Below are 26,745 nucleotides of genomic sequence, written 5' to 3' on the forward strand. Positions count from 1 at the left end.
GAACGGTTTCCTTCCTCATTGTTGCGACAGACAGAGACAGAGTCTCGTTTGGCGGCAACATTTGTGGCCAGCAACAAGTTGCCGGTTTTGCAGCCAAAACGTTTAAAGTTTTTCATTTTTTTTATTGTTGTTGTTGTTAATTCGGGGACTGCTGTTACCATTTTTAGTGCTATTTGTTGTTGCTATTTATTATTACAATCGCTGCGCTACACTGTTGCAAAAATTGTGCGGCTTTAGTGACTGTTTGAGAGAGGGTTTGTCAGGGTAAAATGTTTATTAAATATTTTCAAAAATATATATATACGTTTTTTATACTAAACTAATATTAAAAATTAAAAAAAAAGTGTTAAAGGTGTCATATTTAATTTTAAAATATTTTTAAATGAAATAAACATAATATAACATAAATTGAGAATGTTACTATTAATCAACATATTCCTTATCTTAAAATAAATCTTAAAAAAATATATAAAATATAAATTTTAAGGTATTGTGTTCAATATTAAAAGCCACTCCCTTGTTCGCCTAATTCCAACCATTTTTCCCAGCAATCAGGTGAGTAAACAAAACAGTGATTGAAGCCTCCTCCCCTCCTTGGTCCCAGTGCCCGCCCTAAACCTTACTCAATCACCTGTTTTGGCCATCAAAACAAATCAACAGCTTTTGGAATGACTTGGCAGTGGCTTTTGCAGTCGTTAATCCCCGAAAAAACACACAGAAACTAAAAGCTGAGAAACTGAAACTAAATACTGAAAGCGCGCTCTGGCAGCTCCAATGTCCAAAGCGGCGGTCGGGTTAAGTCCATAAAATCGTTGCGCAGACGCGGCCATTCAGTTGGATTTTGGACTTCAGAGACATCGCAACGCGGTTATTGCTCCTCGAGAAATATATATATAAAAAATATATCTTAAAGATGCCGCTTCCATTTCATCTACTGCTCATTGCTCCCCTGATTTTGCACTGCATTTCTGGAGCACCACTTGCCCCGGCCACGCCCGATGGGTCCACGCCCATTGATGCCCGGGTCTCGGCCGCTGAGTTTGGTGCCCAGGATGCCTTCGATGCAGCCGAAGCAGCCGCCGGCGAAGCCACACAGGCAGAGGCCAGTGAAGCCGGCTTCAAGGTGAGTTTTTGCAGGGTTAAGGTTTTTGAAAATTAAAAAAATATACCTAAATATAATAAATTTAATAAAATACCTTCCTGATAGATCTCCCTTTTGCCCACACCGGCAAAAACTGCTGAATCTGTGAACCTGGAGCAGGAGGCCATACCCTCAAAGGTGCTCAGCGTCTACGACAATAGCCAGAAGAAGCTGGCGGAGCTCTCTCAGGTAAAGAAGAAAGTGAAAGAAAGTGGAAGAAAATATCCTGATATCCTTTATCCCATCCTTGATCCCTATACTTTGTAGCCTGTTCCCATTTTGGACACCATCAGTGAGCACGAAAAGTATGGCAACAATGGCGACATGTTCGATGGAATCTCGCGCTCCCTTGTCAACGGTTACGAGGCCTTCTCCAACCTGCTCAACACCTTCATACAGGTGAGTTTTATTTTTTTCTTCTTTTTTTTTTGGTCATGCCGAAATTGCGGCGGCCTTTGTTTGTTTATTTATTACTTTCGGCGGTGCGGCTCCATTCGCACACGATATGTGTGTGATTGCTTGCATAAGACTCGGGCGGTGCAGTTGCTGGAAATTTTCAAGAAATAAAAATAATTTAAATAATAATAAATTAAATAATATATAAAATGAAATAATAAATAAAATAATATATAAAATAAAATAATAAATTAATTAATATATAAAATAAAATAATAAATTAAATTATATACATATAAAATAATGAAAAAAAATAATAAATAAAATTATTAACAAATAAAAAATGTTTTTAACGAAAGCTAAAATTTAAATTTCAAGTTTTTACCAATTCAAAATCTTTAAATATTTTCCAAAATTAAATTAAAAACTCAAATTTAACGGTAAAAAGCCAAGTGAGCCACTCGACTGCTTGCTGGGCACTGCTTATGCAATGGGTTGAGCGTCTCTTTTGACCAAGGTCAGTTTCAGCTTTCTTTAAGCTCTCTCTTTTGAACTCTCTTGTGCTCTCTTTAACTCTCTCTTTCTCCCTTAACTCTTCCAGAAGCCCAAAGAGCTGGCCCGCAGCGTTACCAAAGGAATTACCGCTCAGTTGGATATTATCGGTGGTCGCCTAGTGGGACTCTAACGGTAAACAGGAACTGGTTGCTTTTTTTTTGTTCTTTTCTTTTGTAATTTAAATAAATATTTTAATTTATTTTATAACTTAACGCAAACATGTTGTGTGTAGGAATGTATTTTCGATATATAAATATGTTTTGTATAAATAAAATAATCATAGTAATAATAATAATAGTAATATTTGCTTTAACTATATATCCATTCTTCCCTCTTCATCTGCTGGGTTATTTTTATTTATTTGTTTGTCGTTTTCCTCCTTGCTCCTTTGGGCAGTTGTGGTTTCTGCTATTTCGAATACTACAAAGTTCCATAAAGTAACATAAATATAATTTGTATAATGTATATGTACGTGTTATATATAGCTGATATATTGATTTAGTTAAAGGGTTACGAGCATAATTAAGCCTTGGGCCTTGTGTATTTCTGGTACAGTGCGTTTTCGATATAGTTATTTTTTGTGAACTGCAGCCTGATAATTATGAAAAGCACAGTAACCTACACTGAGGCCTTGGACTGGACACTATACTACTAGAGAGCACATCACAATATGGATACACCGCTAACTAAATACATATTTTTTGAGAACAAAAATGCCCTCTGCACACTGAATAACATTAACGGAAAGCATTATGCGGCGTTTACACTGAGCATAATGTCCTCTTCTCACTGTCTTTCAGTGTAAGTTGACCTGTTCGCATTGAATTTTTCTTTTTCGTTATGTTTTTGCCTACAGATTATAAAAAAAAAATAAAATAATAATAATACGCGTACACTTTTCTTTAAAAATTAATTTTTGGCACATTTCGCATTGATTGAATTAGAAACTAAACGGAGTTAACAAAGAAAAAAATATAATTAGAGATAGGGAGAGAGATTTGTTGTTATTTTTTCTTGAACATCCTCCACTACAGGCGCGTTCAGTCCTCCCAACTGCTGGTACGGGTCTGGGGATCAATCGAGGGCGAGTACGACTTGTAGGTGTCCGAGGCCCGCTTGTGCTTTACCGTGCAGAAGAGCAGCATGGAGGTGATCAGTCCAAAGAGCTGGACAAAGGCAATGCCCAGACCCACGGCCCCCACCACATTCAGCTGGCCGGTGAACCAACTTTGCAGCGAGTGGGCACAGCCCTTGTCCCACCACAAAGAGGGGTTTTCGGATCTAAAAAAAATGGTGGGTTTAATATATAGATCTATTACCCTTGAGGTGACTACTACACTTACCTGCCGCAGTCGGCGCGCAGCAAACCATCGCCAGAACCCTCAGTCAAAACCTGACGCTGATCGTAAAGAGTCCTGCAGCAGGACTCGGGCACCCAGCGCTTTCCCGGCCACGTCTGAATGTCATACCAGTCCTCGTATGAGGACACGCCACAGCACTCAAACTGGGGTAGAAAGGTTATAGTATTTTGGCTACAAATAAAAAAAGTATAACTCACCGATTGCTGAACACTGTCCCAAATGGCGGACACCGATGGGGCCACCAGGGAGCCCCGATCGCTGACATTATAGTGACGCTCGATGCCAAAGCGCAGCTCATTGGCCAAAGTACGTCCCAGGCCGCCGCGGAAGAGAAAGGCTATGGAGCCCACCAGGAACTCGCTCATGAACAGCATTACAATCAGCATAAAGTACTTGGGATAGAAGGAGAGGTAAGGTATCCAGTTTACCCTTCACCTTGGTCCACTTACCAGCACCAGAAGACACCTTGACTGCGCCCAGGCCCCGCAGCATCCAAAGAAGCTAACCACAAACCCTGTTCCGCCAATTCCCATGAAGATGGTGTCTGCACTCAAGGCGGCATGCTGAGGCAGAAGAGTGGCATAGCCCTCGTAGCTCAGTCGCAGCCAGAGTCCGGCGCCCAGAAAAGCGCAGCTACACAGCTGCAAGGGAAATGAAAATTCAGGGAAAAAAACAAAACAGGAATTTGGAATTAGAAAGGTTGAAATGAGAGAGAAAAACAGAGAACTGTGACTAGAACTAATTGCCAACTGGAATGAGCATCTTAAATCAGACTTAAACAACAATTTAAGACTATTAAGATTTGGAAGTAGAATTAATGGAATTCACCAGATCTCAGAGGGTTCTTAAAACTATAACTATCTTGTGTTTAAACAAAGTAACTTGGCTTATTTATATTTTTTAAAGAATTTTCAAGACAAGCTTAACATTCTATTTGTGTCACAGCTCAAAGCCCTGCTTGAGACCTTCTTTAGACATCCTTTAACCTTCGTTAACCTTCTTTAAAGTCCACCGCAAGACCTTGATTAATTGCCTTTCAACTTAAAGGATCTCAGGATCTAAACTGATCTGTTTAGATCCTTTAAGACCGATTGACAGCTGAATGCTAGCTTTATCGATACAAAGCAACAGCCACAAAGGCTGCTGCTGTCATTGGTAGTTTCCAGGGGGAAACGGATGAATGTCAAAGTCGCAACCCAAAACAGAAATTGAAACTGAAACTGAAGCTGTTGCTGGAGCTGCAGCTGCAGCTGAAGTTGAAGCTGAAAAGCTGGGAAACTGGCAAACTGGGAAACTGAAAAGACAATGACAGGCGCTCAGACAATGCAGCTGGGCGACGACGATTACAAAGACACTTCCGCTGCAGACAGCAATGTCGACAAAGTTCTGGGCTCTGATTTGCTGTGGCTTCCACCTTTTCGAGTCTGACTCTGATTCCGATTCCGATTCTATATGTTTATGCTCTGTTAGTGTTGCTGCATATCCGTTCTCAATGGGCAGGCACTGGGGGAAATGGTTTTATTTTTTGTAGTTTAACTATTAAAAAAAATAATATTATAATATTTTAAATATTATTAATAAATATTATAATATTATAACATTATTATAATTATTATATTACACATATTAAAAATAATAAAATGTTCTAAAATAAATTAAATAAATTGTTCAATTGATTTTCAGAGCTGAGAACACTCTTTATATATAATTTTAATACTAAATATATTTTATAGATCCCTTAAAGCAATTTAATCAAGCTTAAATGTTAGGTATTGTCCTCAAGAATAAATTTATTATATTTAAAATTAATTTAAATATTTATAAAAATAATTTTATAAAGGTTCTACATGTTTTTTAAATCTCTCAACTATTTTTTTTATATTTAAAAAACCCTTACTTACCCACAGAATAATGTTGAGCCAGCAGAAGGTGCGGCGAATGCATGTATAGCCGGCATTGCCCATGGCAGGATCTGAAAGAAAATCAACTTTAGACGGGAATTCTTCTGGCTTGAAACCCTCTTCCTCTATATCCTACACACGCACAACAAAAGCATAAATCATTGGAAATGTTTTCTATGCATTAAGTAGAGGCACACACCAAGTGTGTGAGATGACCCCAATAATCCATATAAATAACACTGAAATTCATAAATTTAAACAAAACCGAATATTTGTTGATTCTTGCTTAGATTATTTTGGTTTTTTATTTGTTTGTTGTTTTTGTTGTTTTTTTTAGCTATTTTGTTGATGGCATTTCCATTGGCATTTCCTTTGTAACTGGAGTAGCGTGTGTGCGGGTGTTCGTGTGTGTGTGTGTTTGCCAGCGGGGGTGTGTGTTTAAGCAATTGCAGCTGTTGCACATTCACAGACAAACGGGGCCGCCGTTTATGCAAATATTTTATATGATTGAATGAAAACAATAACTAAGGCAACAAAAAAAAAAAAAATAATAATAATAACACAAAAATTAACGACAAACAACAGACCAATGTCCAGGGTCACAGAAGCAAGTGTATATGTTATCATCTGTTGCTTTAAATTAAGAACAAACACCAAGCTCAAAGCGGGAAATTTTTAATAAATTTTTACAATAAAGTAAACATTATATTTCTCTTTTTTAAAAATTGAAAAACCAAGCAATTTTAAGCATAAATTCCCTTTAATCTCTAAACCTTATTCAAGACTTTATCTGGAACATTGAAACATTGCCAAAAATCTCCATTCCTCTCAACTTTCATGGGAAAGAAGCCGCCGCAGAAGAATCACTTTTTAGCCTCATGCAAATGATCACATGTTGTGCTGCAATCGAGCTCCATGGATCTGGGAATATTCGTGTTCATTGGCCACAAAGAAAAAAAAGCACAAAAAATAAAAGAAGATTGCGTGTGAATCGGCAGTTGAATGAATAATGGCGAAGAGCTTCTCCCCGTCTTCAAAAATGAAGATTTCGAATGTTTTGAAATAAACTGATGCTAGGTAGGTACTTTTTCTTTGAACCTGCTTGCAGGATATTACTGCTTTGGTGAGAAACTGCTTGCTAGAGCTTAATATAAGATTAATAAATGTAAATATAATATACAAATATTTAAAAAACAAGCAAGCCTCTTTACAAAGGCAGCTTGTTGAACACTTAAACATTTATATTTCCAAGTTTTGTGTTTCTATTTTTCAAATATTTCCCAAATTTCCCCAGACTATCTCAAATATAAGTCTTGCCAAGCAGTTAATCTTAGGACACACTGTTTTCTAAAGTACATAAATACCATCCTTGAGGCGAAACTCTCTACGAACCCGCTAACCTAATGGTTTTGAACTTGAAATCTTCCAAAGAGAGAGAAAGAGGAGCACGCGCCAGACGCATGCGTGCTAGCTAATCTCGATCCTCCTCCTACGATCCACGTAACCCCTTCTGACTCTGACTGGGATTTGGGAATGGGAACACGCCTGGCCGAGGGTCGAGCACTAAACTATAATTGGAATAACTATCATCACGACGATGATCGTCCGCATCAAACATAATAATGAAATAGTGCAAATAATAAGCAACGAGAAGGGGGGGACGGTAGGCGGTAGGCTAATGGGCTTGGCCCAGGGCTGTCCAGTTCGGATCGCCGCGGTTTTAGTTCCATTTTTTCCATTTCCATTTCCCATTCCCAATCCCGTTGTCGTCGTCTCCAAGTGCGAACGAACAATTGCAAAAGGCACAACAACAACACACAGAACAAACGAGAGCAACTGTCGCTGGCTCGCTTATTTTCCAATTTAACTCAATAACGCGCACTGGCTTAATGGCATTTGACGCTGAAAATTTGCGATTTACCCCACCGTCCGCCCCTTACACTTGGCTGCACATTTATCATAATTCGAGGAGCCTGGACCTGAGATGCTGCGGATGTGGGCTAGAGTGATTTATGCCAGCGAAATGCCACTCAAATTGCCGCCATTTCCCCAAAATAAAATAAAAAACTTAATAAAAACAAAATAAAAACTAAATATATATAGAAAGTAATATCTTTAATAGTTTTCTTTGCAAAAATATTGAGATTTGTTAGCTAAAAAGTAAAGAAATTTGTAAGAATGTATATAATTCTAGAATTTTTAATATAAAAAGTAGTAAATACTTCAAGTAAGTCATTGCAATTTGTAGTTTAGTGAGTCAAAGTTTAGTTATTAAAATTTCTAAGCCACGATTTCACTTGGTTTACATTTTTAATATAAAAAAAAGAGATTGAGAACATGTCTTAAAAATTGTTTGTAACCAAGAAAACTGCTAAAATAATTATATTTAACACCTTAAGTGTAGATGAACTATATTTCAAAATATCATAATATCAAGTTTCCCTCCAATTTTCCAAATATTTCAAGCAGTTTTCAACGAGTTAGATAAGCTCAACTTGGGGCCAAGCCGCGTGTGTTGCACTTGGAAGATCCGCCAAAAGTCGACAACATTTGCCAGTAGCAACAACTACAACAAATACAAACCAGTAACAAACAACAACAGCAACATGGACAACAAGATCAGCAGCATTAAAGAAAAGATTTTCACCATCTGACCATTGGAGACCTCCCCCCTTGACTTTATGTTGCTGCTGCTGCTTGCCTCTGTATGTTTTGTTGGTCTTTCAAAGTGTCGTCCACGAAAAGTTTTCTCTTTTTCTTTTTGTTGCTATTGTTGCTGCTTAGTTGTTGTTGCTTTTGGGGCCTGATCGGCCAATCTATGTGTTTACTTTGTTTGTGCCCCATTGCCGCATTTCTTTTCAGTTGCAAATTACTTCAAGTTGCTGCTTTTGTTGTTGTCCTCCGCTTGGCTTGGCTTTCAATCTGGTTTTTCTGTTTTTTGTTGTTTTTTTTTTTGTGGTTGTTGCTGTCAATAAACTGCAAAAGTTCGTTGTTATTGTCGTCAGCACTGCATCTGGCTTCTATATAGGAAGGCTGTATATGGGATATTTCAATTCAAAACAGGACATGTATTGTCGTGTTTTATCGTTATCGGTTTCGGTTTGTCTTGCTTCTAACCGTTTCTTTTCGCACTATTTAACACAGAAAAAAACAAAAACAAAACACTGTTCTTTTTAAATTATTATATATTTTTTTTAATTTAAATTCGTTTTGTAAATCTTCGTTGCACTTCTTCTTGATTCTTGGATCTTGGTATTCTTTTTTTTGGGATTACTTTAAGGGGTTTTGGTTTTGGGTTTCTTTTCGATTTGCGTGTTCTATGCGCTCGCCGCGGTTGTTCAAAATAAACTGACAATTCTGCGCGACTTTGGTTAAAAATAGTCAAGAAGCGCGACGCGTCGCAGCGCAGCAGCCGAACTGCCGCACGAATGGCAAATAGCCGAAGTGACTTCGGTTGCATGCAGTACAGGGGGAGGGAAAAGGGAGGCTAGGTGGCGAGGGGGGGTCAATGCACTTAAAGAAATATATATAAATAATAATAAAAAATGCTTTATAAGCTGTGAAACATTGAGATATGAAATCCCTCCGGACCTGGTTCGTTTTTTCTAATGTCCTGCAATCTGCTTAAAGAAAAATAATGTAATAAGCCTAAAACGATCGGTTCAATAAAGCGTTTTGTTCAGTGTCTTCCCCTGGTGACAGTTGTAATGCTCCGAGTGAAAAAGAGAAAGAGCTTCCACGATCTGTAGAGGAACAGAGAGAGAGAGCGACAGAGAACGGAGGCGAGCGCGTTGTCTGCATACTTTATGAATGAGATTTATGTTTAGATTTCAGTGTCACGTTTTGATCCACATTTCGAATGGAACGCGACTGGAAAGAGAGCCTACTCCAAAGCACTAAACAAAAAGCTAAAAGAAAAAACAACAAATAAATAATCCAGCACAAGCTGTGCAGATGGATCTGCCTTTTATTCCTTTTTTTTTCTTTCTTTTTTTTCTCTATTTTGCTTTGTTTGTCAGGCGAAAATTACGACGGGAAGTGGAAGTGGTCAGCGAATCACTCATACGCCCTGTTGCAGCAGCTGCAACAGCTGTGACGTCACACATTACAATGTAATAATAACAATTAATAGCGGATCTCAAAAAAGAAGCAAAGAAAAAGAAAATTAAACTAAGAGAAAGAAATAACAAATGACAGTAAGTAAATGATTAACGTAAAATCATATCAGTTGGCACTGCTTGCACTACTTGCATTTTGCCATAACGTAATGCCGTAAAAGGTCAACGAACTTCTGGGACGTAAGCAGGCGAGGGAAGTTAAAAAGGATAAGAAGATACAGTATATAAAAATAATTAATAAAAGTTTAATAAAAGTTATTAAAAAAAGAAAAAATGTTATTTAAAAATTTTCTTTTAGAAACAAAATTAACATTCTTTTTGTTAGGTTTTTTCCTCTTTTAGATAACTATTTTTTTTAAATATATAAAAATTATTGATATAACTTTAAAAAATACTATTAATTAATTATTAATTATAAAGAAATTTGGTTTTTAAGGGCATTGTATTAACTTTTTTTCACATTTATGGTCTTTTATTATTTAAACAATATATATAACCCTTTAAAAATGTACTACAACTGCATATTTTAAGGTTTATATATTTTATTAAAATTTTTAAATACTTTATTTTAATATATTTTATAAACAAAATACCCTTTATTTTAATTAGCTCATTTCTTATATTTATTAATTATTTGTTTCCCTTATGCATTGCTTAAATATTCAAATTTATTAAAATTAGCTAAGCCAAAATTGCCTTTTATGATTTATGTTTTCTGTGGGAATCCCAACTGTCATTTTTCCAAACTCTTTAAATTATTTATGTTTATTTTCTGTGTGAAATTCGCAAAACGTTGTATTTTTTTAATATTTTTTTTTTTTACTTATCTCTTGACCGTCAAACCGCTGATGGTGCAACCAGCTTCGTTATGGTGTTGAGTAACCCGAAAATTCGAAGAGACAGCAACGAAGCCAGAAAATGAAAGAAAACTAATAATATACAAAAAACGAAACATAAACAAATCAACGGAGTTATCGACACTGACTTGGCGTTGCGTGATATCGAACTTAGCATAAATGAAAGTTGAGAAAAGAAACTGAAGAGGGATTGCTGAAATTTTATATTTAAAAACTTTATAAAAAACATGGTTATATGTTTCAAACTTACCTGATATTCAAAAAAATATATATACATATATATAAATCATATTTGTTAACTTTCATTTTCGTCAAGCAAAGGTTTTTATTGCCAAAACTTGGACCAAATTCCATATAAAAATTATGTTTACAAAATTTAGAATTAAGGAAATAAAGATCATATTTTTCCCTATTTTCTTTCTATATTTATAGTGTTTAAATCAGACTATTATAATTATTAAAAAAAAATAAGCACAAATAAAATGAGGCAAGAGCTTATAAGCTGAGTGTTAGAATCCCTACTTGTCCTTGCGCAACTTCTGGCTGGACACCTCAATGGCATCCAGCCACAGCTTCAGCTCCTCGGGCTTCTCCGGCCGCTTGGCCGTCTCCGGATACGACTTGAGCACCTCCAAGACATCACAATTGGTGATATTCTGCTTGGACATGGCCACTGCCCGCACAAAGCCATCGGCCAGCGTGATGAACTGCTGCTCCAAATAGATGGCCTTCTCGTCCCACCACACCAGCTTGGTGGTGATCTTGTACGGATGGAAGATGGGTATGGTCCGGCGATACCTAACACTGCTGGCACCCTGGACAGCACCACCCCTGCGGGCACGGATCTTTTCGTAGAGACCGGTCAAAGCATAGAAATGGAAGCGGGCAAAGTCCAGTTCACGGACATAGCGAGCATTGTTCATGTGCCGGATGAAGATGTCCACATCCTGGGAGGTGCACAGACCATAGATTGAGGTGGTGTCCGTCACCTTGCGTTTGCTCTGGAACAAACGGCCGGCAAACACGGTGAACACGCAGCGTATGAAGTAGTTGACATCCCAGATCACATAGAGGATCAGCAACACCACCAGCCAAGACATGGTCGCTCTTTGGGGTTTCTTCTGGGTCTGACTTGGAGATTTCTGTGGAGTTTGGAGCGGGGGAAAAGAGCGAAAGTTATACTCTACAGTAAAACCCAGGGGAAAGTTAGCTTAGCTCATCTTCTGATTGAAACGGAATCGGAAACGGAATATTCCCTTTGCCGGCGAATCGGCAAAGTCCGCAAGTCAATCGTATCCAATGACCCCTGGAAAAGTACTCACTTTGCCTTGCGGGACGGTCGCTTACACACACTGAGAGAAACGGAGAGCGAAGCGGTAGGGCGGTGAGTGATACGAGAGCGACACACAACCGTTCCACAGAGCTGAAGAAAGAAGACTGAAGACTGGCTGCGAGACAGCGGCAAAAGCAGAAGAAAGCAAACAATCACTCGAAAGTTGACCAACAACACAACGCACAGGGCAGTGTAGCCAACAATTGTTTACAAAATTAACTAAAATTGGTACGGAAAAAAGGTGAATGTTAAAGACTAAAACTGATTTGGGGTTCGATTAAAATCGTTATTTCGGTGAAGTTTAAATAAATCTACAAAGAATTGGATGAATATATTATTATTATTATTTATTTATTTAACCATCTTGGTTTTTTATTATAAGTTAGATTAAAGTTGCAAAATTAATTTGAGGTTTTAAGTTTGTATTATTATTATTATTTATTTATTTATATTTATAGTTTACACTATATATTTTAGTCAGGATTTTAGGCAACAGTTAGAAGCTTGCAAAGCTATGAAGGAGGCATTTCCGACCCTATAAATCATATATATTCTTGATCAGCATCAACAGCCGAGTTTATCTAGTCATGTTTGACGGAAAAAAATTTTTTTAATTTTTTTCAACATTTTATAAGGGGTTACATCATTAAAATTTTTAGAAATTGGTAAAATTTTAATTTTTTTTAGATGTTAAATTAAGTATGCAGACTTGTTAAGCTAATAAAAAATAACATTACGCCGCTTTCCGAATTAAAATTAATGCATTATTGAGGGAGTTATGATTTTTTAGGTTTTTACTTCTCGAAAGAAAAATTATCATTTTAAAATATAAGCTAAAATCAATTTAAAGAATAAAAAAATTAAAAAATAATAAAGTTTATCAAAGTGCAGCGCCTCTATCGATAATTGTGATGAATTTTTCTTTCTGAAATATCCAAAATAATTTGTTTAGCCTAAGGTTTCATATATATATATTAATATTTTAGTCACCTTAGGCAACTACCTTACTTTACTTATTTATTTTAAACTTCAACTTTTATTTATCCAATAACTAATCACAATAAATGTTCCTATATAATTAAGGCACTCAATCCAGCTACTGATTGCTGTCAACACTGACAAAGGGCCCTACTCCCCTCATTTAGTAAGCCTCTCTGATCAGTGATCACCGGATTTAATTTTTGTTAAGCTAATCGCCGCTTGTGTAGGCGATCGAAGGGAATCTCTCTGTTTGAGAGTAATTAGCAAATTCGCAGGTAAGCTCAGAAAATGATACATAGGTGACTGCAATCGGTAAACAGCGGTCGAAGCCATCGAACTGTGATCATCGCAATGTTTTCCAGCTGCCAATTAACCGAATAGACAAAGTGCTGAAAGTTCAAGATGCCGAAAGGGGGAAATACAATATACCATATATAATTAAAGGTTTTGATTTAACAAAAGTGTGGGGGAATATATGTATGCTTTAAAGGTGTTATTAACAATGTAATCAGTAAATAACGGCTATGTTATCATCCTATTATTAATATTTACTAGTTTTTTTTATAAAGAAATACAATTTAATATAAAAACTAAGCAGTTTCTGTTAAATGAGTTCAATGTATCTAGCTTGCACTGCTTTCTTTTCTAACCTTTGGCCACATTAATTTCCCCTTTTTCCCTGGCATACTTTCAGGCGCCCAAACCCAAAGAAAACCTTTGTTTATTTTCCATGTTTTATACTTTATGTTTCGTTCTTTTCGTTTCTTTTTTTACTAAAACACTCATTGTACATCGTAAACTTACACACTGTGGACTACCAAGGGGGAGTATCAGGGGGGCGTGACTGGTCGATCATCTCTCTGGGTAATTATACAAATAGTAGTTAAGGCCAAAGGAGGGCGGGCTTTTGTTTCCAGACACTTAAATAGCTTACAATTTACACACTAATAACATTAGCACACATTAGCACACTTACACACATACATACACAGGGGCGCAGGCACACGCACAGACACGACACACAAAAAAAAAAATATATATTGGGTACCATTTCCGTTTCCGGTTGTCCCAGTCAGCAGCCACTGCGCAAATTCTTGCTAGACATGTCATTGTACTCGATCCACTTGCCCAGCTCCGGCGGCAGCGATGGCTTCAGCTTGGCACAGTGCGCCGACGCAGCTGCTCCAACCGTCGCCGCCGTAGGCGTGCCATGTCCATTCTCCGCCAGCGAAGTGTCCAACGCTGGATTGCTGATGCCACCCTGATCCCTGGTGCCCGAAGTCAGCGGCACCACTGGCGTTGTAGCCGTGGCCCGGAATCCATTGGAGGAAGTGCGTGGCAGTAGCTCCGCCATCACCGCCTCCATGGACACATCGATCACACGCTGCCGGCAAATGGCAATGCAGTGCACAAATCTATCCGAGGGACGCACAAACCGATGCTCCATGAACAGCGACTGGTCGTCCCAGTAGATGATCTGAAAATTACAGATTGGAAACATATAAATATATATTTTTATGTGGCTATAGAAACTACTAACCCGCGACACAATCTTGAACCTATGAAAGGGTCGAATGAAGCGTCGGTAGCGTATGGTGGCCGCCCCCTGGAACACAGAGCCGCCCATTCCTGTGATGGTGCGATACAGGTTGGTCCGCTCATAAAAGTCCACCCGGGCAAAGTCCATCTCACGAAAGTACCGGGCATTGTTCATGTGATACAGCAACGTGTCCACGTCGTTGGTGAGGCACAGTCCTGGTTAGCAGCCGGGTGAGGATTCAAGAGAGGAGTTTATTTTATAAATTTTTTGCTTATTTACAATTCAATTTGTTTTACTTTTTAACTAAAAAATAAAACAAATATCAGTTTAAGGAAGTTTTAAGCAGATTCTAAAAAAGATTTGAGATGAAATTTGAATCCTTAAATAATTCCAAGTCTTTAGTTGATATTCAAAGCCAAAGTATCCTTCCTAAAGGACTCTCTTCCATAGCTTAATACCCACCATTGACTGTGGTGGCATCCAGGATGTGACATCGCCGCTTGATGAAACGCGCCAGCACCACGCAGAGGCACATGCGCAGGAAGTAGTGCAGCTCCAGCAGGCCATAGAGCACAACGATGGCCAGGAGGAGGCCAAGAGCCAGGTACAACAGCTCCTCCATGCTGCTGGCTAAGGCTAGAGGTGGTGGTGGGAGGCGGGCAAAGGGCGGCGTCGGCGGTGGCGGTGGCGGTGGAAGCTTGGAGCAGGAGGCACTGCAATTGGAGAGATGGCAATCAAATTGCTAGTTGATTGCCAGCTAATTGGAAAAACGCGGAAGCGGGAAGCCAGGCAAGTGCCGGGCATGAGTCAGGGGTTGAGGTCGACCAGGGTTGTGGTCTCAAGGGTTAAGGCCTGGGTTCTGGTCCCGGCTAAGTCAAGATGCTGAGGAAAAATTGGGTCATCAGGAGCCAGGACCTTCCCTTTAAGGCTCTTAACCAAATTCTTAAATCCTTTTACTTGGATTTAAAATTTTTTTAAAATATTTTATTATATTTTATTGCCTTTTAAAATTACAAAACAAATAAAGAAAGCAATTCAAGGAAATGCTCCTTGTTTTGCTCACACACACACACACACATACACTATCACTGTTGGGCCCAGGACAACCCCTAATTTGTTGATTCCAATGGCTCGATTCATGGCCAGGACATTGGGACTTTGGGACACTCGGACATTTAGGCGTCAGGCGGCTTTTGCCACTCGCTTGAATTATATTTTCGACGGTTTTCCAATAACAGGAAAAACCACTGGCACGCGCACACACACACACGCACACTCAAGACATTATTAAATTACAAACACCAGAAAAAAATATATAACGTTACCCACGAAAGAAAATATATTAAAAAAAAAAGAAGAAATGAAAATGAAAATGAAAAAGAAAAACTATAAAAATGCAAGCGACGCGCCTACCGCAGCGACAACAGCGCACTGAGACTGAATCGCTTTTTTGGCCAAATCCAAATCCACTAGCCAGCCCAGCCGCCGACGTCTCCGTCTCCGTCTCCGTTGCCACCTTCGTGCGCAGCCTCTGCCGGCGCCTCTGCTTGCGCCTTTAGCCTCCACCCCGCCAGCGCCACCCACCGCCCCCCATCGACGCCGGCGCACTCAAGTCGAGTCCAAACGTGTGTGTGTGTGTGAGTGTGTGCTCTCAGCTGACGTCCTCGCAGCTTTTGGCCAAAAGCGGAAAGCTTCGCTGGCTAAGGGTTGAACCTGTTGCCGGACCCGGTGGGGCCATTCCCGGGACAGATTCCGCACTGTTCCGGAAAAACCATTGAGATACCTTTACACAGATTCCCTGTAAAATTTAAATATTTATTTAGATAACCTGCTATGTTTTACCTGTAAAATTTACATTTTGAAATCTACATTTTAAAATTAATATTTAGAGCAAGTCCCTGAGTTTTTAAATATTTTTATGTTGATTTTGGTTTTATTTTAATACTACTTCCTAATAAACTTGAAACCCCTAGTAATTCCAAAAAGGGTATTCCAAATTCGACCCCTAATTGCAGCTTTTATAATTGTTAATAACAGTTGTTGCTTGGTATGCTGGCAACTAATTAGTAAACATGTTTTTAAAATAGTAAATATTTCTAGCACAGAAATAATTAAGTTTTATGAACTTTAGTTAAGAAAAATTTTAAATTTATGCAAGATTTTCTAAAAAAAAAAACCTTTTTATACCTCGGAGGGTATTATAATTTCATTTAGAAGCTTGCAAAGCAGTGAAGGAGGCATTTCCGACCCTATAAATCATATATATTCTTGATCAGCTTCAACAGCCGAGTCGATTTAGCCAGGTCTGGCAGAAAAATATATTTTTCAAATTTTTTCAACATTTTATAAGGGGTTACATCATTAAAATTCTCAAAAATTGATAACATTTTTAATTTTTTTTAATGTTTCATTAAGTATGCAGATTTGTTAACCTAATAAAAACTAACATAAAACCACTTTCCGAATTAAAATTAATGCATTTTTGACAGAGTTGTAATATTTTTAAGAATTTGATTTGCTTCCTTTTATTTTAAATTTAAATTTATATTATTTTTAATTTTCTTTCTTAAAATATCCAAAAGTACACTTTGCTTGTAACAAAGTTTATCACTTAATAAACTGATTTTTGAACTTGCCAGCTTAAAAATGGAACGTCTCTGGCAAATAAGGCAAAGTTCTTGGGACTGTGTTCCTTGAGTCAGAGCTCTCCTCCGTCGCTGGTCTCCTCCAAATCCCAGCTCGAGATATTTCCGCTTACTCGGACCGAAAAAAGGCAAATAAACTTGGATCGGTTCGGGGCAGTTTGGAGTGTGTACGTGTACTCGGTGCCCAGCCAAGCGGATGCCAAGAATTCGCACCTATCGCATCTGTGGGCTTTGCAATTGGAAGCCATCGTGTCGTCGCGGGCAATATCCACCGGATCCGTCGGTATCATCACACACCCACATCTCCGGTATAACTAAGGTGGCCTTTGGACCGCTGGCAATGGGGAATATGTAAGCTGTTCCATGGATGCCAACAATACCAAGTGGTGGTGAGTGAGCTGGGAGTAACACAAATTAGCTGGCTGTAAACACTAGCAGGGCGCACACGCTGTTCAAATACGGGAAGTTTGCACCCATCGAACAAAAAATCGAAGAAAAATATTAAAAGCCATTGGGCTTCCTTCCCCCTCATTGATTTTTCCTTCCACATATTGATATATATATATTTTTTCGTGTTTTATTTTTAGCTTAAACAAATTGAAAAGTCCAAGCGAGTTAAGCTTTAAACTAGAATTGTTTTTGTTAGTTGTATTTGTTGTTGTTACATGGTTGGTGTTGTTGTGGTAGTTGTTGGGCTTTCGATTTAAGGTCGGTTTCTACACTCTCTGTTAAGTGCCGGTTAAGAGAATTTGGTTTCTTTCTGTTAAATATTTGTAAGCTTGATAAAAAAGAAGCGTTAGAGTTGTCGCTTAACAGCTTAATTCGTTGCTTAACAGCACTTTGTTATTTTTTATCGTTTGGATAAATTACAAAAATAACAGTTGGCTTTAACAGGTGATTATATTTTTCGATCACTTTGTTTTATATTTTATTGTTTGAATAAATTACAAAAAGAACAGTTAACTGATTAGTTTTACCAGAATTTGTATCTGTTGATTATATTTTTCGATCGGTTAATTTAACAGCGAGAGTAGAAACCGAACCCTAGACTTTATAATTAGTGATTAAAGCCTTGGGCACTATGTACACGGTGTCTGATTGATTGGGCCTCTTCCTCATCACTTTCTCTCTCTCTCTCTCCTCTCTCTAGCCATCTCTTTCTTTTTCACTGAGAGCTGCTTTGAGAATTGATCTTTAGGAACCCAAAATTTGTTCAATTGCCCTGCCTTTGCTCCCACCAATCGTTCCTATTTATAGTATATATCGGGGTTTTGTTTATAGGTATATAACACAAGTTAGCACAACGAACGTTTTTTCTAAACTCTCTTTTTTTTTGTTTTGTTTTTTGGGGGAGGCAAAGGAAGGTTTTGAATTGATGAACTTGTATAGTTGTATATATCAATTTTATATATGGGTGTATTATAACTTTATAATTATTTATTCTAAGACATCAGTATGTATATATGTACACTATGCGTTTGCCGTTTAGCTGGGGCCTGGCTTTCAATTTAAACTTAGGTTTAAGGATAGGTTAAAGTTAAGATTAGGGTTAACGTTAAGATTAATATGAATAACAACAAAAAACGGGTTAAGAAATCAAGATTAATTTAGTAGAAATCTTTTACAGCAGGGGAGACTTCCAGATATAGATAAGGGTATATATATATATATGTATGTATATAAAGCGTGAAACGCTCCCCCCCGGTCAGCACCTTCTTCTCTCTCTCTCTCCGAAGTTCGCTTGCTCTGGATTGGATGGTCCACATTGAATAATAAGGCATACAAAACACACAGATATCGACTCATCAGCGCTTCTCCTCTACACACACACACATTTTCCAATCGCTTACAAAACTAACCTTAGCTAGATCTTCCTTAAACTCCAGCCCCCATTGCAGCATCATCATCAATTTCAAACTAATCATTACAGGTGTATCCCAAACATTTCGACGAATCCTTCCATGGTCTTGCAGCGGAACAGCAGCAGCAGCAGCAGCTTCAGCTTCAGCTTCACTCACTCAACCGGCACAGCTCCTCAAAGTCACAATTCTCCACGCTGTCGGCATAAATGCGACGCAGCATGGCCAGCGGGCAGAGGTCCTGGTCCTGCGGACACTTGGGCAGGCGCACCACTCGCTCTTGGTGCAGAACCACAACCTGCGGCTCCATCTCCTCGCAGCTGCTCAGAAAAACAGAGAGAAATTATAACATGTCCATGTGGGTGGGAAGTTTGGTGTACTCACTCGTAGCGCAAAAAGGCCAAGTTGGTCGCGAAGGCATCAATCTGGCTGGTGCGCCAGCGACGTTCGCTGGCAAAGTGCTTGTGCGTCAGCGGCTCCTCATCCCTGGCCAGTCCGAGGTGTGCCAGCAGCTTTAGCAGCGTGCCCGAATGGGTGAAATAAAATGTGGCATTGGCCCTGCCTGGCAATTGCATTTCCTCGTTCTCCAACTTCACGGAACTGCTGCAATTTGTGATGGTTAAAAAGAGGGTTTAAAGGATCCTAACCAGATTCTGATTCGTTACTTTACTCACCCAATGGCCGCAAACATATCTGCCATTGCCGGACAGGCAATGCGATGGGTCAGTTCATAGCCATAGCCATCGTTCCAGTAGTACTCCAGATCCTCAAAGAACTCCAAAGCATCCAAAGCCGCCAAATCAAAGAAGCTGCACCACACTGAATCGGCATGGCGAGTGCCATCACGTTGCCGATGCCAGGCTGTTTCAAAGGCACAAACCGTATACATAAGCTGCACATCCTCCGGCTGGAGGTCAGGCAAGCCTGTGCTGCTGCGCAACTGCTCCACTGCTGACTGTATGGGCGGCTCCGCAAGGAAAAGGCGTGCATTAACCAAGGTTTCGGGATTCTTATCGACGTCAGTTTTCCACCTGTCACAGCGCTTATAGAACTGCAATGATGAAGAGGGGAAAGGAGAAAAGAGTTAGATGAATTTATAAATACAGAAAAAATCCTTAAAGTAAGTTCCCTAAATTTATTTCTTATATTTGTTATTATTTAACTTTGCTAATCTCTACCTGGCGTGGGACTGTAGATGGCCACCGTATTGTCCACAAAGCCCACCGCCAGCTGCACCTTGTACGCGTGGAATGACAGGCAGGTGGGATGGCCAATTTTCGGGCCAATGAAGCCCTCGTTCGTTCGCAGCACCTTCTGGACGCGTCCATCCATCGAGTAGATGCCAATCTTTGAGGCATTGCCGCAGGCCACCCTATCCGCTATCTGGTGACTGGCAATCGCCGTCACATCCCCGCCGGCATCCCATTCGTAGAGCACCCGATTCCCGGCACCCGCTCGCATATCCACCACACTAATGCGTCCCTCGGAGCAGCCACTGACCAGTATTGGGGTATTGGCGCGCAGGCAGGCGTGCAGAATGGGCGCACTATGACGCCGGTGCACGGAGATCGGGGAATATTGCAGGGAGCAGCGGCTATCAAAGAGCCGGACGCTGCCATCCTCGCAGCCGGCTAGGATAACGTCGCAGCGCATGTTGGGCAGGTAGGGTGCCAGCACCCGGGCACTGGTTTCGCTGCGTCCCAGCGGTATATCGCTGAGCTTTAGCTCCCTCTCCACGTCCCATATTCGAAGGAACCGACAGCCGCCGCCGGCCACCACCAGGTGTTGATTGCACTGCTGCCAGGCGGTGACGATGCTGCCGATTCCGGCTAAGCTCGAGGCATCTCCTGATGCTGCTCCTCCTCCTCCTCCAGCTACTGCTGCTCCTGCTCCTGCTGCACCCTTGCCAAGGCTCCCGCCCGAGGAAATGTTGCGTTGCCGATAACCCTGAACCGTGGGCAAACCCAAGGCTGTCCAGGCTGTAACCATACGCGCCTTGGCTGGCGGATCCTCGGGAGCAGAGTTGTTCGAGGGCGAGGACTGCCAGACACGCACCACACCGTCCTCGTGGGCCACCAGCTTGAGGGCCTGATCCTGGGCATTGATGAACTCGATGCTGCTCACGCGGGCAAAGTTGGTTAACGTCGAACCCGACTTGCGGGGTGTGCTGCCATTGAGCGAGGAGGAGGAACCGGATCCAGAGCCCGAGCCCGAGCTATTGATAGTGCTGGCGGCACCGCCCAGAGCCTCGGCGCCGTACGTACGCACCGAATTCCATTGGAAATCGTAGACCAAAACCTTCTCCCGGTAGGCCACCGCTATCTGCGGCTCATACGGCAGCAGCCTGACAATGGAGGGCGTGAACTGCGTCTTCCGGTTCCACACGCACACATCGTAGGCAAAGCGATCGCTCTGCTCCTGCTGCTGGCGACGCGCCATCCGCCGGACATAGTCGTTGCGCAGGTAGCGACTCCGTCTGCGTCGCAGCTCCGTGGAATTCCGATCGATGGGGAAACGCTGGCGTCCCTCCTCCGCCGCACCCTCGGCGCTGCTGTAGCGATCCTTGCCCGGCCGGGTGAAGTAGGAAATGGCCCAGGGTATGAACTCCGTTTGCACAATGGGCGTCAGACAGTGTCCGCCCGGCTCCAAGTACTGATTGCTTTCGCTGCCGCTGCTCCTGGCCGAATGGGTGCTCTCCCGGGGACCGCTGGGCAGGCCCATTCCCACGGCACCCGATCCTCGGGAGTAGCCAATTCCACTGTCAGTCTCATCGTTGATCGAGCTGGTGCGCAGCTTGCGCTGCAGGATCGCCTGGGGATCACCGCCGGCAGCTCCTCCGGCCACACCACCGCTGCCTGATAGTCGCAGCTTCTGGGCCCAGTGACTGGCTCCAGATGCAGTTGCTCCCACGGGCGGAGATTCACCGGCTGCTCCGCCAGCTCCTCCTCCTCCGCCTAGGTAGTTGCCCCTGGTATTTGGACTTGGGGGTAGGCTTACGCTTAGGCTGCTGCACTTTTCCGTGGCCGTGGCAATGGTGGCCTCCTTGGCCGCCATAATGGGGCAGAGGGCGGTGTCCCTGACATGGTCCACAATCTCCTGGGCAATGGCCGCCACCCGTGGAAAGGGATCCTGGGCGAGATTGCAGATGCCCAGCCACAGTTTGGTGAAGATCGACTGGAAGGGTATGGTGTTGGTGCCGCCAGCTGCTCCTGCTGCCGCTGATGAACTGCCACCCGAGCCGCTCTTGGAGCGCACCGAAGTGCCAGAGGAGTAGCCGCTGCTGGAAGTGCCCGAGGCACCGCCCATATTGGATATAGAGCTGGAACTGGCGCCCCTCCGCATGGTCACATGCCGCTCCAAACTGTGCGTGGATGAGGCCAAATCCCGGGGATCGCCGCACATCACAAACGAGGAGGCGGAGGAGGCATGGCCACGCATGTGCTCCGCCAGATAAACGGCCACAAATTGCGATTCAAAGAGCAGCACCATCCACTGGAGGGCAGCGGCCAGTTCCATGCGCACCAGCGGCGACATATCCTCGCCCACAGTCTCCAGCATGGTGATGGCAATGATACGATCAATGTTGTTGGCCTGCTCCTCGCTGCGATCCGTCACCGAGCTGATAAAGGTGCCCAGAGCAAAGACGGCGGCGGCTCTCACCTCCGGAATCGAGTCCCTTAGCAGGACATACAGCTTCTCGTGGGCCAAATCACGGGCTCCCGACCAGCGAGCCTTCTCAAAGTTCTGCCATAGCAGGCCCAAGCAGATGGCCAGCCACTGGCGCAGCAGCCAACTGCCATCGTTGAGCTGCTCTAAACAAATGGACAGCAAGGGACCCTGCAGGGCGCTCGTCTGGCCCAGCAGGAAATTGTGCACAATGGACGCCAGCACAAAGGCGGACAGGGTGCGGTGCTCCTTGGAGACGGTGATATCCTGCAGCACGGACAAGAAGTACTTGTATTCCTTGACCAAATCCACCTGGCAGCTGGGATCAACGGCCAGAATCTTGGCCCAAATGAACACCAAAACGGGTCGCAGCTCCCGCGTTGAACTTTGGAGCAGCTTGAGCACATAGGGAAAGATGCCCACTCCCAGGGCAAGATTAACAGCCCAGGGACCCAGATCCAGGAAGCGGGCCAGCAGCTCCAGTGCCCTTAGGCGATGAACCTGCGACAGCAGCACCTGCAGCACTATGGGCAGCTGCTCCGGCGGCGTTCGTGACTCCGATTCACTGTCCAGCCACACCTGGAAGGCGGTTAGCTGGTGCTCAAAGAAGGGCAACTGCCGGTAAGGAGCATTGTGATCAAGTATATCCGGTAGCTGTTGCAGGGCCAGATCCACCACTAGGTCCCAGGCCTTCCACATGGGATGACGGTAGCAAGGAGGCAGAGCGGGTAGCGACACTGGCGTACAGTCGTGGCTGCGCAGGATGCGTTCGGCGAGCAGAAAATTACGAAACAGACTGGCCACCAGCAAGTCCTGGCGGAACAAACGCTGGAACAGCTCGCGGGGCAAGGTATTCCAGGCTATCGTGTCCGTAATGGCGGTGAAAATCCAATTGAGCTCGCCCATCATGGTGCGGCGATCGTTGACCTTGCCTGTAAGAAGGGTAAATAAAGATTAGTTACAGATTCTCGAGGGGATTTGTGGGTTGAGCATCTTGCCTGGTATCTTGTCAATCAGCTCGCTCTGGATGCGCGGCACCATGCCCAGCTTCTCCTGCATGGCATACCACTTGAGGGCTATGTTAATGGGTGTGGTCAGGCAGCTGGTGAACAGATCCGCCGGCAGCTGGGCATTCATGGGCAGAATCTCATTGGCGGCACAGGCGGCCAAATGTATGCAGTTCTTATAGCTGACCAGCTGGTTGGGCAGCTGCACCTGGTTGGCGGCACCAGTAGCTCCCGGCGCCAGCTGCAGCTGCTGCACTCCTCCTCCGCCACGTTGCTGGGCGGCGGCCAAAGCCTTCTCCAGCTCGTGTTCATGCTGCTCCGCATATGGCTGGAAGGAGTTGATAATAATCCCAGCATTGGAGCAGTCGTACACATAAATCGAGGGCGCCGACATCCAGGTGATGAGCTCAAAGATGCTCAGCGGTATGTACTGGGTGAAGGTCTTGTTGAACACCCAAATCTCGCCATTGGCCGTGGGCTTGGGCACTCCATGGCCATTGTAGTGGAAGAGGATGCGCTCGCCCTTGGCATTGCGGCGCAGCGAGGTGCATAGCTTCTTCACATCCTCGACGGTGGGATCATGACACTTTTTGTAACGCGCCCGCGGCTGCCATCTCTCGTACTGCATCTGCAGGTTGTTACCAATCTGCTCCATGGCCTTGGGCGGCGACACCGAGCTGGGATCTATCCAGCATTCGAGACGCGAGCAAGGCTGGATTTTCACCACATCCGGCGGATCGACGCCAATGTTTAGGCAGAGCACCAGAGCCACACTGGCCGTTTTCATGCGCTCCCGGATGCGCCAAGGCTGTCGCTCGTACTGCATGGACTGGATCAGTTCCTTGTGCCGCTTGGCCGTGAGGGACAGCGGGCACTGGTCGTCGCGCAGCAGTTCACTACAAATAACCTGGGTTTTCCATAGAAAGTTCACCTCCTCGTCGCTTAGTGGTGTTTCCTGGCCACTGGGCGGTGACTCTTGGCCGCGGGCAATGGGCATGGCCATGGGACTGACAATGGACACCTCCTGGCTGCCAATAATGTCCACAGAGCTGCCGTTGCTGCTGCTGTTTGTGTTGCTGTGGCTATTGTTGTCGTCGGCGGAGGCGGCGGCGGCGGCTGCAGCAGCAGAGACGGAGGCAGAGGCCACCGCACTGAGCATGGCGTTGTAATGGGACTCCAGCATGTTCCCGCCGGTGGTGCTGCTGCTGGTGCCCTTTTCGTTTTCTGTTTGTTTGTATTTCTCCTCTTTTGCTTCTGGTTCCTGGTACGGGCCGTGCCGCACAGCTGCAGCTGCAATTGCACGTTGGAGTGGTCTGGCTTTCGCGCAATTAGCGAGTCGAGTCTGTGATTACGTCTGCGTCTCCGTTTTGGTTTTCCCGATTCTCCGCCAGGTGAAAGGTCCCTTCGAGGGGAATCTTGCACATAACCCCAAACACTTTTCGCACTTCTCCTCGCCTTTGCCTTCTCCTTCTCCCTCTCCGTTTAGCCGCCCCTCCGCTGCTTCGCACGTTTCACGACGACGACGACGTTTGCGGATCGCGGCGGCCCATTTCCCCGCACACACGGAATGGAAAACGAGATGCGTCAAGTGCACGGAAACACGCGGCCGCTGCGCCACTCAAGAAGTCTCGCGTTGGCCCAGAACAGAGGCGGACAAACCCGTGTTACGTTACGCGCTGTGTGGGCGCCGAGTGTGTGTTTGATGATGCGGTGTTTGTGGAGAGTTAAAAAAAAAATAATAATAACCACGGTGAAGGAAATACGCATTTACGCTGTAGTGTGCTCGCAGGTTTTCCGCTTCAAAAGCCAAACTCTTGAGCGAAAAGAGAGGATTTTTGCCTCCGCGGCGGCTGGTCACGCTAACTGGGGTTCCCCCAACGTAATCGAAAAAGGGCAAACTGATCGAAGACGTAATTAGGTGACGTTAAGTGATGAAGAATATCAAGAGGGTAAGTTATAGCCTATGTTTAGAGCCGATTTAAATATATTTTAGAATTTATACTAGAGCTTCTACAAGGCCTTTGGCCTTTCAAGAATGGGTGTAAACTTTGATGAAGAAAGGTGGAAAACTTTGCTTTGAACAAGAACGTAAGCAAACATCGTAAAACGATCTTTTTACGTAAGTAAAGTACTTAAAATCTATTGATTTAATAACTATTATTGAAAATAAACCACTTTTCCTTGAATTAAAATAAAATATATTATCAACTCACCCTTAAAACCGGATCCTTGTGCATTGGTGGCGGATATTGGACCGTATGTATCCGATGGCGCCCAAATAAACCCGTAGCAAAGCTTTGCGCACTCATTAAGGTTCTTTGCGTTGCCGTGTACTTGAAATAATACCACTCCGGATTGTATATATCCGGCAGGAGTGATGGGAAACGATTTTGCATTCGCTCCGCCAGCTCTGTAAGCTCATCCTCGCCCTCCGCCACCAGTAACTTTTCATCTTCCTTGGCATTTAAGTGTTCCCAGCTCCATTTACGCAGTTTTTTCAAATCCTCAGAAGAAAGATTCGGTTTGGTTTGCTCCAGTATGAGGTTCTTTATTTCCGCCAGGCGATTTTGAGCTTGAAGGATAACGGATTCGCTGGGATTTCGCGTTCCGTGACGGATAATGGACCAGATTCGGGTGGGGTGGCAACCTTGTGTGACGAATAGGGGGGAAAGGAAAATTTTTAAATCAGCTGTGGCAGCAAAACACAAACAGTTACAGTGGGCATCGGCTAAGACAGATGGTCACGTGGTTTGTTTTGTAAACAAATATTAAAGATTATTTTTTTCTAAACCAAACCAAATTTGAAACTTGCTTGGGTTTTTAAATAAATTACTAATTCATTTTTTTTTGCTTGTATCAGCTGACGTAACCAGCTTTCGTCTGTCTTAGCGTATGCCCACTGTACTTCTTCTAGGGGAAATACCCACCCGCGTACTGCGGCGGCGTCTCGTCGTAATTGGCAACCGACCGGTACGGCGTCTTCGTGGACAGTCGCCTCTCTATGTCCGCCCGGCTCAGGCGGATGCACTGCATCCCCTCGCCGCCGGCGCTCTGGAAGAGCAGCAGCAGCACCACCACGGGTAACACAAACAAAAACAGACAGTAAAATGGTTTTAGCATTTTTCCGGCACGCGGGAAAACTTGTCGGAGGTGGAAAGCGTAGTTTGGACGAAGAAAAACAAACAAAACAAAGTCAAAACATGGAAAATGGTAAATCTAGAAGCTGACACGCGACGTACACCGGGCTACTGCAGCGATGTGGCAACACTGCCGGCCACTAGAGTTTCCGTCCAGCACAAACAGTGTGACCGCTTCCAAGGCGCTCGTATTCAAATCGTTATTTCGAAATCGAAATTCAGAACCCAAACGAATAGGGTTTGGAATG

At 43.1% G+C, this 26,745-nt stretch overlaps 6 protein-coding genes across 13 annotated transcripts; 1 reads left to right on the forward strand and 5 right to left on the reverse strand.

The window, feature by feature from the left end:
* The first annotated feature begins 853 nt into the window (after nt 1–853).
* Nucleotides 854–2,256, forward strand: LOC108080409 (uncharacterized). The gene is made up of 4 exons (XM_017175143.3): nt 854–1,123; nt 1,208–1,330; nt 1,409–1,540; nt 2,139–2,256. The coding sequence occupies exons 1-4, from the start codon at nt 914–916 to the stop codon at nt 2,220–2,222; spliced, it is 549 nt and encodes a 182-aa protein (XP_017030632.1). The 5' UTR covers nt 854–913; the 3' UTR covers nt 2,223–2,256.
* Nucleotides 2,257–2,307: 51 nt separating this feature from the next.
* Tsp5D (Tetraspanin 5D) lies at nt 2,308–8,685 on the reverse strand. Of its 4 annotated transcripts, none has more exons than XM_017175139.3 (7): nt 8,629–8,685; nt 8,183–8,387; nt 5,355–5,425; nt 3,903–4,094; nt 3,651–3,845; nt 3,436–3,596; nt 2,308–3,373 (listed from the first exon to the last, which is right to left on the reverse strand). In XM_017175139.3, the coding sequence occupies exons 2-7, from the start codon at nt 8,196–8,198 to the stop codon at nt 3,133–3,135; spliced, it is 876 nt and encodes a 291-aa protein (XP_017030628.1). In that variant the 5' UTR covers nt 8,199–8,387; nt 8,629–8,685; the 3' UTR covers nt 2,308–3,132. The 4 variants fall into 4 exon arrangements, with proteins under 4 accessions (XP_017030628.1, XP_017030626.1, XP_041631027.1 ...); XM_017175137.3 differs by having other exon boundaries at nt 8,183–8,485; nt 8,629–8,679; XM_041775093.2 differs by having other exon boundaries at nt 8,183–8,679.
* A 1,944-nt stretch (nt 8,686–10,629) lies between these two features.
* Nucleotides 10,630–11,834, reverse strand: LOC108080250 (protein THEM6). The gene is made up of 2 exons (XM_017174909.3): nt 11,652–11,834; nt 10,630–11,471 (listed from the first exon to the last, which is right to left on the reverse strand). The coding sequence occupies exon 2, from the start codon at nt 11,427–11,429 to the stop codon at nt 10,848–10,850; it is 582 nt and encodes a 193-aa protein (XP_017030398.1). The 5' UTR covers nt 11,430–11,471; nt 11,652–11,834; the 3' UTR covers nt 10,630–10,847.
* Nucleotides 11,835–13,369: 1,535 nt separating this feature from the next.
* Nucleotides 13,370–15,888, reverse strand: LOC108080256 (protein THEM6). Of its 4 annotated transcripts, none has more exons than XM_070288647.1 (4): nt 15,597–15,888; nt 14,646–14,896; nt 14,184–14,398; nt 13,370–14,120 (listed from the first exon to the last, which is right to left on the reverse strand). In XM_070288647.1, exons 2-4 carry the CDS (start codon nt 14,803–14,805, stop codon nt 13,716–13,718), a joined length of 780 nt encoding a protein of 259 aa, XP_070144748.1. In that variant the 5' UTR covers nt 14,806–14,896; nt 15,597–15,888; the 3' UTR covers nt 13,370–13,715. The 4 variants fall into 4 exon arrangements, with proteins under 4 accessions (XP_070144748.1, XP_017030404.1, XP_070144747.1 ...); XM_017174915.3 differs by having other exon boundaries at nt 15,509–15,888; XM_070288646.1 differs by having other exon boundaries at nt 14,646–14,925; nt 15,509–15,888.
* Nucleotides 15,889–17,379: 1,491 nt separating this feature from the next.
* Mipp2 (Multiple inositol polyphosphate phosphatase 2) lies at nt 17,380–26,668 on the reverse strand. 2 transcript variants are annotated; one of them, XM_017175011.3, is made up of 5 exons: nt 26,288–26,668; nt 25,574–26,007; nt 19,362–19,738; nt 19,072–19,287; nt 17,380–19,007 (listed from the first exon to the last, which is right to left on the reverse strand). In XM_017175011.3, exons 1-5 carry the CDS (start codon nt 26,478–26,480, stop codon nt 18,839–18,841), a joined length of 1,389 nt encoding a protein of 462 aa, XP_017030500.1. In that variant the 5' UTR covers nt 26,481–26,668; the 3' UTR covers nt 17,380–18,838. The 2 variants fall into 2 exon arrangements, with proteins under 2 accessions (XP_017030500.1, XP_017030499.1); XM_017175010.3 differs by having other exon boundaries at nt 19,072–19,290; nt 26,288–26,663.
* On the reverse strand, nt 19,601–25,256 carry raptor (regulatory associated protein of MTOR complex 1). The gene is made up of 3 exons (XM_017175009.3): nt 23,352–25,256; nt 19,866–23,285; nt 19,601–19,738 (listed from the first exon to the last, which is right to left on the reverse strand). The coding sequence occupies exons 1-3, from the start codon at nt 24,541–24,543 to the stop codon at nt 19,731–19,733; spliced, it is 4,620 nt and encodes a 1,539-aa protein (XP_017030498.1). The 5' UTR covers nt 24,544–25,256; the 3' UTR covers nt 19,601–19,730.
* Nucleotides 26,669–26,745: the final 77 nt, after the last annotated feature.

Source organism: Drosophila kikkawai, chromosome X, assembly GCF_030179895.1.
Source record: "Drosophila kikkawai strain 14028-0561.14 chromosome X, DkikHiC1v2, whole genome shotgun sequence".
Lineage (NCBI taxonomy): Eukaryota > Metazoa > Arthropoda > Insecta > Diptera > Drosophilidae > Drosophila > Drosophila kikkawai.

Coding starts and splice junctions, on each gene's coding strand:
- LOC108080409 (XM_017175143.3), top strand. CDS start 914: ATGCCGCTTCCATTTCATCTACTGCTCATTGCTCCCCTGATTTTGCAC. Junction 1,331..1,408: donor AGCTGGCGGAGCTCTCTCAG/GTAAAGAAGAAA, acceptor TATACTTTGTAG/CCTGTTCCCATTTTGGACAC. Junction 1,541..2,138: donor TGCTCAACACCTTCATACAG/GTGAGTTTTATT, acceptor TAACTCTTCCAG/AAGCCCAAAGAGCTGGCCCG.
- Tsp5D (XM_017175139.3), bottom strand. Junction 4,095..5,354: donor GGCTCAACATTATTCTGTGG/GTAAGTAAGGGT, acceptor TTTCCCTTGCAG/CTGTGTAGCTGCGCTTTTCT. Junction 3,846..3,902: donor CAAGGTGTCTTCTGGTGCTG/GTAAGTGGACCA, acceptor TTCTATCCCAAG/TACTTTATGCTGATTGTAAT.
- LOC108080250 (XM_017174909.3), bottom strand. CDS start 11,429: ATGTCTTGGCTGGTGGTGTTGCTGATCCTCTATGTGATCTGGGATGTC.
- LOC108080256 (XM_070288645.1), bottom strand. CDS start 15,323: ATGAATCGAGCCATTGGAATCAACAAATTAGGGGTTGTCCTGGGCCCA. Junction 14,399..14,645: donor GGATGCCACCACAGTCAATG/GTGGGTATTAAG, acceptor GCTGCTAACCAG/GACTGTGCCTCACCAACGAC. Junction 14,121..14,183: donor GGTTCAAGATTGTGTCGCGG/GTTAGTAGTTTC, acceptor TGTAATTTTCAG/ATCATCTACTGGGACGACCA.
- raptor (XM_017175009.3), bottom strand. CDS start 24,543: ATGCTGGAGTCCCATTACAACGCCATGCTCAGTGCGGTGGCCTCTGCC. Junction 23,286..23,351: donor GCTGATTGACAAGATACCAG/GCAAGATGCTCA, acceptor CCCTTCTTACAG/GCAAGGTCAACGATCGCCGC.
- Mipp2 (XM_017175010.3), bottom strand. CDS start 26,480: ATGCTAAAACCATTTTACTGTCTGTTTTTGTTTGTGTTACCCGTGGTG. Junction 19,291..19,361: donor GATATGTTTGCGGCCATTGG/GTGAGTAAAGTA, acceptor CACAAATTGCAG/CAGTTCCGTGAAGTTGGAGA. Junction 19,008..19,071: donor TTGGCCTTTTTGCGCTACGA/GTGAGTACACCA, acceptor TTTTCTGAGCAG/CTGCGAGGAGATGGAGCCGC.